We start from the raw sequence: 13,200 nt of genomic DNA, 5'->3' as shown, positions 1-13,200 counted from the left end.
TGTTCTAGACTTTCATCTATCCTGCAAGAAAAAGCGACTGAGGATTTTTATTAATTGCCCAGTTGGTCCCCAGTTGAGATTCTCATGTGCTTTTCCCTGAGCAGTGACACAATCTCCTTCCGTGGCCCAGGCTGCTCTAGGGTTCTCCTCTTTCCTGGGTTGCTTGCACCCGGAGGAAGTTTTGCGATGCAAAGCTCATCTTCCAAGAGCTGTGCTTTTGCAGGAAGTTGGTAATGAGAGCAGCTTCTGCAGAGTTCTGGGTCCCAGCGGCCGTTGGAAATCTGCATGTGACTTCTGTATATTAAAGTTTGCCTGAGATAATGGGTTGGGGGCTGTCAGTCAGTCTTGGGGATTGCTCGAGTTTGAAGGAGTTACTTTCCTGTTACACTTTCACAAAATATGAGTAAGCATTCTTCTACCTGCCTAATTTTAGTACCACAGGGAAACAGTTAGACTCCTGTAAAACCTGTGCTGACTTGAAAATGCTGTATCGAGGCTCTTGGTTTAGGCATGTCCTAAGTAATTAATGTGGGTGAAAGCTGAGGGGTTGGACAGAGGGGCTGCTGCTGCACCTCTGCCAGGTGCTTCTTGGTACTCCAGAATATGACTGTTCAGTATGTTAGTGTGGTTTATAAATTGCATTAATGAAAATCACATGAGCATGTGGGTGTGCGAAGTGCTGAAAAATTCCCTGGTTCTGCAGAAGTGGGCTGTCAGGAACCTGCAAGCTTAGTTTAAAGTGCCAGGTAGGTACACCAAGGAAAAAGATATGTGGTGTCTTCAGCTGGTAATGCTAACATGATGGCAGGTTTCCCACCACAGCTTGTTCTGGAACTCATAATTTCTTTTTAATATATATATAAATATTCATATATATATTAATATATGGTGTGGTTTTCAGGGTGACTTGTGATTTAAATTAGATGAATATAGGTTCCCCCCCCAGCCCCCCCGCTTTTTCTCTGAGCATACACAAGTTCCATTCTGGTTTTAGTCTAACTCTTGGGATGTCAGAACAGTGCCTCTGCTGTGCCCCAGCGCCCTGAACTGTCTTGGACAGAGGTCAAACCAGCTTAGAAGTTTTCACAAATAGCAAGTTCTCTAGATTTTTGTGAAAATAGACCAGGAGAAGACAAGGAACTCCAGTGATACCCCTCCTGAAGGATGAGGAAAAAGAGCTTTTATTAGAAACTGGATAATCCCAGCTAGGAAGAGGTGCTGGCTCCATCAACCCTCTACCGGCAGGAGCTGGGCTGCCTGGTGTCCTCTTCATCTTTCTCCTGGCATGGGTATGGTACACAAACACATGAGCTAAGCTGCCATGTTGGCTGCACATTAACAGCATCTGTTCCTTTTTTGGTTTTTATTAAAAAGAAGTTTCCCTTGTTAAATTTGGGTTAAAAATCTCTAGGCTTGGAACTATGCCTTTAAATAAATAAAGCCAGATCCTGTGCTGACTTCACTGCCTTTCTCCTTTTTCTGTGTGATTTATGGTAGCGTTTCTATTGGACTCTCTTCAGAGCTGGGCCTCCTTACAGTTCTGTGTTAGCTCAAAATCGAAGTACAAAAACTCAGGCACCATCACCACACAGACTGTGTCAGTGTTAACTCCTGGGATGGGGCTTTCTTGGATGTGTGCTGGGGACATGCTACAAAGTTGGCTGCAGTGGGCAGTGACTGAAAGGAAATTATTTCAGCCCATAGTTTAAGCCCACATCTAAGGAAGCAGAGAGTTATTAGGCCACCAATTTATTTTTTTTCTTTTTGTTGAGGTGCACATTGCCTTGGTCATCTTATATATTCCACATAAGGAGATCTGTGTTGCTCAGTTAATACACTGCTTCCACTTGATCTTAGCTTAAAATGCCCTTAGCATCATCTGAAGAAAAACATTCTGAGCTATGGTTAGGTATGGTCCTATGTTTTGGGTTTTTTTTTTTTTGATTGGAGATTTTCAGAGAGTACTAATGGACTCCCAGCAAAACTTGTGTGATGAGCTGTTACTTGAAGCCTTAAACAGCCATCTCTCAGGGCCACATAAATGATGAAGAAATTATCCTTATGTTGATGCAGTTGTCTGTGAGAGTGTTATTCTGGTCGCTGTGCAGCAGGGTGGGCTCAGTGAAGGGAGCAAAGTGCTCACATCCCACGGACTGCCACGTAGAGGCTTGTCCAGTTTGTTGTGATGAAGTGGGATGTATCAGTGCTCTGCTTTTGCTGAGGAGAGCTAAGGAAGGTACAGGTTCGTTTGAGTTACAGACCTGCCTATGCTGCCTTATGCAACATTTCTTAGTTTCTTTCCAGTGTAACTTTGAGCTCTGGCTGTTTTCACACACATCTCCCCCAGAGCTGTGCTTAGCCCCACTAACTGCACATGATTGTTCAAAGCAAAAGCAGCTCTCTGCCTTCAGGGTAGATCACCGAGATTTATTTACTAGCTACAGATGTCAATGCTTGGTTGTCAGTCCAGCTGAGCTGATGCCAACAATAACTTGGGTTTAGTCTTTTTGACTGTAAAATATAGAAGTGCCTTTGCAGAGTTGTACTACTTTCTTCTTACTTGTCCTGCAGGTTCTTAGGGGTGGTCTGCAGGTTGGGAAGCACTGGGGCATCATGTGAGGGCAGCACTGCTGGCAGATGAGACTCATCTGTGCAAGGCCTGGCTATGCACCTGTGCCCATGGCTTGTATCCCATGCTGGTCTTTTGCAGATGGTAGTGGACAGTCTCAGACATGAAGCCGAGAGGACTGCAGGGCTCTGACCCTTTGTGGTACAAGCTACTGTACATGCTCTGAAACGATTAAAGACTTACAAAAAGCAGTAGCGCTGCAAGATGGGGTCAAGAAAGAAAGAATAAGGGCATTAAAGAGTAAGGGTTCTTTCTTAGAAATTGATGGGTGAAAATGCCCAGAATTACTCTACAAGTGTAGAGTAAATCCGTACTGCTGGAAGGAAAGGCAGTTCTGGTGACCTCTTTCCATCTGAACAAGGGTTTGAAGGGGCATTTGCTGCTGAAGTCTGCTCTCCTCAAACATGTGCTCTTTTTGTTGTGTAACCAAAAAGTCATTAAGAGCTCCCCATTGGGCACACTCAGCTACAAACTGAAAGAATGAAATTAAGTAACTGACTCTAACCTGGATTTAGGCTTTTGAGGAATTTTGCGCTTCTTTTTCCGCTTACATACTTTGATTTAGATAAAACCTCTTCCAGCTAGTATAAACTTTGAAAGTTTCCAGCGTGCTTGCCTTTCTTCACTAATTTGAAGACAATTATTGGAGATATCTCTTTGTAGTTGAGGAACAAAGCTCAAAGGCCTTTGCTGTGTATTTGTTGGAGGGAATGTGTCCCAGCAGGATGATGCTCTCTTCCAGACCAACCTGTGGTTGATGTGGGCATGATTATTGACCCACATGGAAATACCATGGCATGCTGAAGGCTGCCCCAGCATCCTTCAGAATAGTGGGAACCTCCTGTGAGCCCTTGGTCAAAGGGGGACGGACGTGGCCGTGGACTTGTACCTGGCCGTCCTGCTGCTCTTCACCATCCTGGCCCTTGTCCTTGTCTCCGTCTTCATGAGGCTGCTGGGAGCTGAGGGGGAGCAGCCCCAGGAGCCGGCGGTGGCTGAAACTGCCTGAGAGAGTGGCCCTGGGGACCAGGCGGGAGCGGGGCCAGAGGCCGGGAGGAAGGCAGCTGCTGAGCAGCGGGAGGAGGTAGCAGAGGAGCTGAGCACCGCGGCTGTGCCCAGCCCCGTGGCAGCCGAGAGCATCTCCTGGAAGCCACCCGCCGAGCCGCAGGAAGATGCAGGAGACCACGCTGCATTTCCCAGCAAGGCAGAGGAGGAAGAGCTGGACTCAGGAAGAGAAACTGGTGGTGAGAGAGCCCGCAAGCACAGCGGCTGCACCAGCCCCAGGGACAAGTACAGCAGCAGCATTTGAGAGTTCTGAAGGGTTTGAATGGCATTTGGGTACCCTTGGGACCTCCCTGCTGATTGTGATGGGGATCAGCATGTTGGCACACACACAGAGGGTGTTCTACCCACGACCATTTTGTCTGATCTCAAAAGTTAAGCAGAGTCGGGTTTGGGTCCTTTCTGGAGTTTGATGATATGGGAGGACCAGGAGATTTTCCCCAAGGCTGGACAGTCATGAGTGGCAGGGTGTATGGGACAGTATGAGCTAGTATTTAGTCCACTGGGCCCCTCCTGTGCTTTGGAAGCGTTGGAGATGGAAGACAGCTGTATGGAGTCCCCAGCAACAAGCTGCAGAAACTGCTGAAGGGGACAGTGAATTATTTTGAGCCAGGCGGGCCGATGACACTTCAGGCCATCACAGCAGAGATCCAACATCGAGATGGACTCATGATGGAGGGGTGGACTTAGCAATGGACACTTTTGACCAGGTTATTCACAAGTGTGAACACTGCACACAGCCTCTCCTGCTCTGAGAGACTGTTACAAGAGATGGAGCCTGACATCATGGACCAGATGGACTCAGCAGCTTTATAGGGACTGGTCCATGCGCTAAGAGTGCATTGAGATAAGAGTGATGGTATATTGAAAATGTGGGATCTGAGCATGACATGAATGATACGGAATAAGGGGTGGATAATGTCCTGGGTTCAGCAGGAGCAGTTGTTTTTCTCCTTCGTGGTAGCTGGTGCAGTGCTGTGTTTTGACTTTTGGCCTGGGAACAGCACTGATAACACTGATGTTTTTTAGTTACCGCTCAAATGTTTTAGTCTGACCAAGGACTTTCTGAGCCCCATGCTCTGCCAGGGAGGAGGGGAGGCCGGGAGGAAGCAGAGACAGGACACCTGACCCAAACTGACCAAAGAGGTATTCCATACCACAGCACGTCATGCCCAGGATGTAACGGGGAGTTACCCGGAAGGGCTAGGGCACTGCAGGGCTGGACTAGGTCGGTGCTAGGTCAGGTTGGGGGGTGGGGCGAGTTTTGCGTCGGCTGGTGTTGAGGTGTTGTATTCTTTCCCCTTGTTATTTCCTTTATCATTATTATTATTGGTGGTAGCAGTAGTGATTTGTGTTATACCTTAGTTACTGGACTGTTCTTACCTCAACCTGTGGGAGTTGCATTCTTTTTGATTCTCCTCTCCATCCCTCTGGGTGTAGGGGGAGGGCAAGAAGGGGGGGAGTGAGTGAACGACTGCGTGATTTATGGCTGACTTTGTTTAAGCCACGACAGACATGTTGCCTCGTACAAACATGCGGAACTCCAGTGTGCCATAATTAAAACTTGAAATGATTGTAAACTTCAGGATGTGTTTTGAAGCAGTGTTTGCCAAAGTAAAACCCTTCCCAGTTTTTTCCTTTCAAATTGCATTGTCAGGGAAACGGTATAAGCTTTAAGTGAAGTGAAGAACACCCCTAAAGTAAGCAATTTCTTTAAGCAGCAGGATTTTTTCTGCATTAATTTATTGGTGTCTTACAGTAAGGTTGTGTTCACCTTCTTCCTTGAAGGTCCTCTGATAAGGACACTTCCATGGAATAGCTGCCTCTCTCTTTTTTTTTTTTTTTTTTTTTAAGAAAAACCTCCTCTTTGCATTTTCTAGCCCTCTTTCAGATTTAGCTGAAGTTGGCCAACAAGTGCAAATGTGATGGGGTCAAAGAGAACCATTGCTTGTTTCTGATGCGCAATCTGCTTGAATGCTGCATTCAAAAGATGGTTCGGGTTTGGTTTTTTGCTTGTTTCTTTGTCTTTTTGGGTTTGTTTGTTGTTTGTTTGTTTGTTTGTTTTTTAAATCATTTACAGACATTTGTTCTCAATTTCTCCTTTTTATTCTCTCCAGGAGGTAATATGAATTGAAATTCAATGTATGAGGCAGTGTGATGGGGAAAAGCTTTTTTTTTCTGCCTTTGCACTGTCCTGTTTTGCTCAAGAAAAAGGCACATGCTCTTAATTATCATAGAGTATGCTGGGTTTTATATGGAACTGTAAAATGGAAAAGCTGGAGTGACTGTAGTGGTGAACAGGGCACATGATTTCTTATTTATGGAAAGCTTTGCTCTCATTAGTGTCTTAGAATTTTTCTTCCATAATCTGTACCCTGTTTGTTTTGAGGAATGGGGGTGTCATGTTTGTATGGCTGAGTGGGAGGGATGCGCTATATAAGTATGCGGCCACTTTATCTTGCCACCCATCTGCTGGTCCTTATAAACTTGATGATCTTTGCATGAAGAAGTTTCTTGGTTAGTCCTTCCTGTTTTACTTAAAAGTTAACGTGTAGGCCACCTTAGTAAGCTTTGCAGGTGTTAGTTGTTTGAGGGAGCATTTTTAAAGTCTGTGGTCTGTAATGTGTCATTATAAAGCACTGATATGAGTGATGTTCACAGCCAGAGAACGTTGGAGGAGAGCTCAAGGATGGGCAGCACCACTACGAGGGAGCTGTCGTCATACTTGATGCCGGAGCACAGTATGGAAAAGTCATAGATCGTCGTGTACGTGAGCTGTTTGTCCAGTCTGAGATCTTCCCTTTGGAAACACCAGCCTTTGCAATCAGAGAACAAGGGTTTCGGTAGGTTGTTTCCTGCAATGTCTCTGACTGTGCTTTCTGCTGCTTCTCTCCTTTTGATCTAACAGGATGCGTGAATGTCTACTGCAGTGGTAATTGCCTGGGGTTTTACGAGCAATAGTTTTCATTGTAATGATGTTAATGATCACATCTTCAATTTATCCACAGAAACACCCAAGCTTTGCTGGGGACACTTGTGCAGAAAAATATTTTTTTTGCTTCCTAATGCCTTAATGTCATTTTGATTATTCACATTTGTAAGTATAATTCAAGAGGCTGCATTTTAGAAATGGATCTGCAAAAAATTTGTGGTCTTGCTCTTTTACCTGTTAAGCAAGGGTAGCTATTAATGAAGAAAACAAGTCTTGTGAGTTTCTAAAAATTTTTTAGTTTAAGTAAAAAAAAAAAAATCATGAAATTGGGTACTGAAGGTATTGTGGTAAATCCTAATCATGCCAAACAGTTTCTAGGAAGCAACCAAAAAAGCTGACTGAAACTACACCTTGTTGTTTGCAGCAAAAGAACATCTTACAATCATTTAGTACTTTGTACATTTCTTTTTCTTGCTTTATTAGGATTACCAGGGTATACATTTCCTGTGGGTGGGGAAAATAAATACCCTGAAGGCTACAAATCATCAAAACATTTACTTTTTAGTTTGGTACAAATGCAGAAATCCGATGCATGTGTGCTGCTTAGTTGTGCCTGATAACAGATGAGACTGTGCTTTGCCAAGAATTGCATTTTTCTAATCACTGATGATTAGCCAGTAAACAATATATTAAGTTAAATAGAAACTTACTGATCTGTTCTGAAAATACAGTCAACAGAAACCCTAGGAACTGCTGGGTCTATCAGGTAGCTGTTGTGTGAAGAATTTATCTTTCAGGAATGTCTTGAAAAATACTTGTCAGATCTTGTTTCTATTTTCCAACAGTCAAATCTTTAAAAGATGGACATATCTAATTGCTGGTTTAAAAAGAATACCTGCAACTCCTCTGTTGGGTATGAGTTGTGGGTCATAGTACTAATGATGTTCAGTCCAGGTCTGTGCTGTATTGATGCAGGTTTGTAGTGACAAGACATTTTTCCCCCTTTTCTTTTCACAATTGAACATTTTTCAAAATCTTATAATTAGACTTGTTGGACTTCTCATTCCAAATAATTGCTTTCTAAAATGTGGCAAAACCTCTTAATTCAAAAGGTCACTTCTCAAGGTTAAATACTGACTTCAGGTTATCTGTTACCCAGATTGGTCAGTAAGCTTTGTGTCTACTATCTCAGTCAGTTGTTTGTATCCAGGAAAGCTCAACAAATACTGACGTCAGCCACTGGGTATCTTTATTCAAGGACTACCATAAAAATGGGTCTGTGGTTTTACTGCAAGATTTTTAGATATATTCCATGTGTCATGGGAATAATCAGGTTTCCGTATTGCAACCCAGGCATTGAATGGGCCAAGGAACTGTGCTTTGGTCTGTGCTAAGGTTTGAGACAAGCAGCAAGACAGAACGTTTTGCTAAACTGTTTTTATATGTTGTGTTTAAAAAGCCAGCTCCTCAATTTTCGTAGTTTCAGAGCAATCTCTAGTGACAAGTTTTGTCTAAATATGACATAAATGTTAGGAGTTTCCATAATTTCCTTCCACAAGGGCTGAAGGGGCGTCACAGTCACGGGCTGTGCTGGTGTAAGTCTGAATTCTGGTGCTGTCTGAGCTCTGGCATGAGTCCTGAGGTTGGGGTGTCAATGCATGCATTTTACTGTTGGTATTTTTACATGGTTCCTGATGTGCCTTTAATCCATTGCAAACAGGCTTTCCAAAGCTAGGTCAGATTGCTTGGGAAGTGGTTTAAGGTAATCCAGAAAAAGTTATATTTATACTAAGGCAAGTAAGTATGTAAGAAATTACATGGTATTGCAGTAAAACTTGCAAAATCTGTATTCCATGCTGGTTTTAATTTCTCCTGGATAGTTGAGAAGATGCAGGTGTATCCCTCACCTTCAGATCATAATTTTTTTTTTTTTCTTTAATGCTTGGGCACATTGGATAACTTTTCTGTATTCTGTGGGGTTTAAATTGGTATAGGTAAAAGTAGATTTTTCAGACTTTTTTTTTTTTTTAACAGGACAGTGTATAGCTATTTTGATTTCTCATAAGAATGTTTAATTTTTGTGTGGCTATATTTCCTTTAATATTAAATAGTATTCTACTGTAGCATTCTTGCAGCCGAGCATATGGTTGGCTTTCTGGGCTGCAAACACACACCGACAGGTCATGTTGAGCTGTTCATCAACCAATACCCACAAGTCCTCCTCAGGGCTGCTCTCAATCCATTCCCAGCCTGTAGTTGTGCTGGGGATTGTCCCAAACAGGTGCAGGACGTTGCACTTGGCTTTGTGGACCTTCATGAGGTTTGTGCTGTCTCACCTCTTGAGCCTGTCCAGGTCCCTCTGTTTGGCATCCCTTCCATCCGCACCTCAGTCAGCTATATGCGTACTCCAAAGCTCACTTGTGGATCCCAACATAAAAAGAAATAAATCAACTCACAAGCTGCTGTACTTTGGCTCTGAGGAGTGCCTCCCTCTGTCCAGCCCTCCGCCTTCTTGCTCCAAATAACAAATTTGATGTTCTCTGTGAAATAAACAGTGTGTGAGGTCTGGTACACCCATGTTTGATCCTGGGCTGAGGCCAGAATGCATTGCCTAACTGGCTGGTGCTTCTGCAGTTCATGATCTTGCAAATTGTTGTGGCTTGCAACAGCTCTCTCTTCCCCTTGGAAAATATTTAATTTTCTGTTACAGCCTGAAGTATTAACTTCAAACCATACATATTTGCATGTGTTGGACTTTTAATTCACAACCTGTTGCTAATGCCATTTTACTTTAATCAGGATGGATTAAGGGACATTTTCTCAGCAGCTCTAGGGATTTAGGAGTCAGTTTTTTTGAATGCAGCTTCCCTCCTGATGGTGCAGACATGAAGTATCTTAATGCAAATACTTCGCATTTGATCCTAACTGTCTTGCCTTCTCTTGCAGTTGACACTCATCTGTGAGGAATAGTTACTTTTTAAGGTAGTTTATATTTGACTTTGTTTAAACTGATTAAATACCTCTCTGGTAAGCTGCCGGTTTTGACAGCTGTAGCATAGCAAAGTTAAGCTATAATGTCAGGATATCTGTGATAAAACTTATATCGGAATACATAGAGTTCTAAGAATGTTTAAAGCAAATAGATATTCAAAGTAAACAATACATTTTAGTTAATGTTTACTTTTTCTTTTATCTGCAGAGCTATCATTATATCTGGAGGACCAAACTCTGTGTATGCAGAAGATGCACCATGGTTTGACCCAGCAATATTTACAATAGGAAAACCAGTTCTTGGAATCTGCTATGGCATGCAGGTGCTGTTGCAAGTTATGTTTGTCTACAGCCATCTTTTAGGCCTTGTTTCTGATATGAACTGCTGCAGGACCTTCTTTTCGAATAGAAGCAGTGTGCCACATGTGCAGAAGATATTTTTAAAATCCTAATTGTTAAACTGAGTATACTATGCATTTTCTGTTGGCTTTGCCGTATCAATAGCATAAATGTTTTTTAAGTGCTGTGACTTGAATTCCACCCTCAATTTTTATTGTCGGAATAAATATAACTTGGAAGTCATTAACTAATCCTCTCTAGTTGGTGTTGGAAAATTTGCCCCTCATGAATACAAGTACAATATGGAATGTTTTTAGCATAGTTCTTAGTGCTTAAACACCTGCCCCTGCATCTAATACTTATTTACCTTAGGACTGACTGGTGATCCTGCAGTGATCTAGTAGATCTAAGCTGTGAATGAAGAAACAAACTTCCAAGAAGACAAGGGGTGGATTAAATGCATGACTTCTGCTTGTGCAGCTTGTGATTTTACAGAGTCAGTGATTTACTGAGCTGGAAAATCTTAAGGAATGCTGGTAATTATGGAAATGGTGTTGGCACTCCCTGTTCTAAAGGGAAACGTGTTATATTAAAAGATGCCTTAAAATGCCAGGAAAATTGAAAACCCTGTTATCTGGCATCAAGTAGGGCAGTTCCTTTAAGACTGACTTTACAGAAATGAATTTAGTGTGCGTATTAACATACTACTACTTCATTATAAAAGATTGAAATCGGTCAGCTGCAATCAGTATAATATCAGACTGGGTCTGAACTGAAGCATTAAATCTCTGAAAACTAGAGTAGTTGGAAAGTAAAACTCTGAAAGTATTTTTAAAGTTGTCAGTTATACTTGCAAGGAGAAAAAATCCTTGAGACTTCTGAAACCTAAGATGCAGATACCCAACTTCAAACGACAAGTTGAGGTTTTAGAAAGAGAAAACCTGCATGAAAACTGTACTACTCTGATGTAGTAGTACAAAGGGAAAAGACTCAAGTTTTTGACTGGTTCTCCAGAGCGGAGGAGACAGATTTTGTGAAGTTTAAGCCTAACTGAGGGTCCTTAACTAAAGGATAGGTAACTTAGGTTTTTGTATAGCAGCATAACTATTTTATTTTTTTTTAATGATAACTGGCTTCAGTTACTCAGCTGATTTGCAGAGCACCTATTTATAAGTGCAAGTAGATGTACACTGTTGTGTATGCATTATTTTGCAAATCTCTACCTGTTTTCTACCATTGGGTTCTGGTGCTCGTTCTGTGCGGCGGTGGTCCCTGGCTATGCTGACCAAAAGCTAGCAGAAGGGAATGAGCCCAGTACAGATCAATGATTAATTTTGAAGAGAATTCTTACAGCTTTGGAAAACAATGTATTAAATGAGTATAATAATGAAAAACTAGGTTGGTATGTATTGGAGGGCTAGAGTTGTCAGTCACAGGCAGGCTGAGTTATAAAGTGGTACTAGATTGTGTGGTGCTTTTTTATGTAGTATTTTTGTTTTGACAGATGATGAATAAGGTGTTTGGAGGTACGGTGCACAAGAAGAGTGTTAGAGAAGATGGAGTGTTCAACATTACTCTGGATAACACATGTTCGCTATTCAGGTGCATACACGTTTTAGATTATCAAAACAATATTGGAAACACCAGTCTGGAAATTGGTGTCTGGATGAGAGGAAGGTTGTTTTAAAGAAAATGGTGAAATTGCACCCATGCTTATCTGATAATTTGTAATAAAACTTGTACGACTGTGTACATAAATAAACAAACCACTCATTTAAACAAATACTTGGGCATAACTTCTCATTTGATTCTATAAATAGATATATTTGCTTAGAATGTTGTGTAATGTTGTAGTATTTAAAAGTAGAGTGTCTTCATTGAGACATAGTAATGTGTACCACAACATGAGAGTTTTTGCATTAAGTAAGCTCTTCTTTTGCTGTGCAGTGCGTTAGTCTTGTATTGTTTGGCAGCCATCCAGTTTTTGAGAGGGGAATAGAAAATCCAAAACAATTTTCTATCTTCCTTTAAGATTGCTTTGTGAGGTGTTTGTAAAACCAGATTTAGATTGCTTGGTAGCTTGTCAACATCTCTCAAGTTCCTTGTACTAATTCTAAGCATTCACTCATACCCAGTGTTCAGTTTTATTAACTTTCTCCACTAGGGCTATTGCAGAACTTTATACCCTTCCTGAAGTCTGTGGTGCCCAAATTGTCCTGAAAATACTTAGTTTTGAGGAAGAAAACTTCACTTAATTGAAATGAAAAGCAGTACTTCCACATATCCTGATAGACTCTAGATAGCTCTACACGTCACAGAGGGGATGCTTCACTATTGGCATGTTTGTAAAAAAAACCCCACGAACCCACCTGACTTAGATTACTTCCTGCATGAGGGATGTATTGTGCAAGAACTTACACAGCTTCCAATGGGGGCACCTCAGAGCTGGATATTGCAGTTCTTAAGAAGGAAATCTTGCATATATTTCAGATGGGCCTGGTCAGTCGAAATGTGCTTTTATTTGGATTCCTAAGGGCTTTTCTTGGAAACGCAGGTAGTTAGGTCTTTGTTCTTTTTTTTAATTGATTGCAGTGTTCAATCTTTCTTTAGGGGCCTTCAGAAGGAAGAGCTTGTTCTCCTCACTCACGGAGATAGTGTGGATAAAGTAGCTGATGGATTCAAAGTGGTTGCGCAGTCTGGGAACATTATAGCAGGTAGTATTATTTTATACTGAAATTGTCTTTTGATAATGTTGGTTAAAGGAAAGAATTATGGGAGAGAGTAATTGGAACCAAATGGGAACAGAATCTGTTATTTAACTTGCAGGTAAGTTTTTAACAGTTTTGCTTGTGTGTTGTGCTGGTATGATGGTAAAGAAATAGACATGAAAATGAATGGTCCTGTTTTTAAATTGGTGCTTAAAAAAAAACTATTTTTGCAATTCATTATTTTAAAGTATGCATGTGTTGTTTCTCTTTGAAATAAATAGTATGCCCTTAAGGCAGGTCAGAGGAAGACATGTACTGTTGTGTGCATTGTAAGCGATGTTTGGGTTTTGCACTATAATAGTAGTCAAACACTACTTAATTATTAAAGCTTGATTAACTTGTTATTGTATTTAATGTCATTGGATGAGTGTTCAACTGAGCAAAAATAATGGTGTTACTGAAAACAGTGTTTCAGATGTTAGACACAGGGTGTCACACACAGGAAAATAGGTTTGGGTTTATGAAAGCTACTCAAATTATTT

At 41.6% G+C, this 13,200-nt stretch overlaps 1 protein-coding gene across 2 annotated transcripts in view; it reads left to right on the top strand.

Annotated features, from left to right (window-relative positions):
• GMPS (guanine monophosphate synthase) overlaps positions 1–13,200 on the top strand; it is a 31,170-nt gene that overhangs the window by 970 nt on the left and 17,000 nt on the right. The window contains exons 2-5 of one of the 2 annotated variants that reach the window (XM_065674713.1): positions 6,350–6,531; positions 9,820–9,934; positions 11,455–11,552; positions 12,561–12,664. In XM_065674713.1, coding sequence (XP_065530785.1) covers positions 6,350–6,531; positions 9,820–9,934; positions 11,455–11,552; positions 12,561–12,664 — 499 coding nt within the window. Of the gene's footprint in view, positions 1–6,349; positions 6,532–9,819; positions 9,935–10,322; positions 10,487–11,454; positions 11,553–12,560; positions 12,665–13,200 lie in introns of those variants that run through there. The other variant, XM_065674714.1, reaches the window with a different exon arrangement.

The sequence above is a fragment of the Lathamus discolor genome, chromosome 3, assembly GCF_037157495.1.
Source record: "Lathamus discolor isolate bLatDis1 chromosome 3, bLatDis1.hap1, whole genome shotgun sequence".
Classification (NCBI taxonomy): Eukaryota; Metazoa; Chordata; class Aves; order Psittaciformes; family Psittacidae; genus Lathamus; species Lathamus discolor.
Note: the sequence above shows the minus strand (reverse complement) of the source record. Positions and strands in the feature narration are given on the sequence as shown.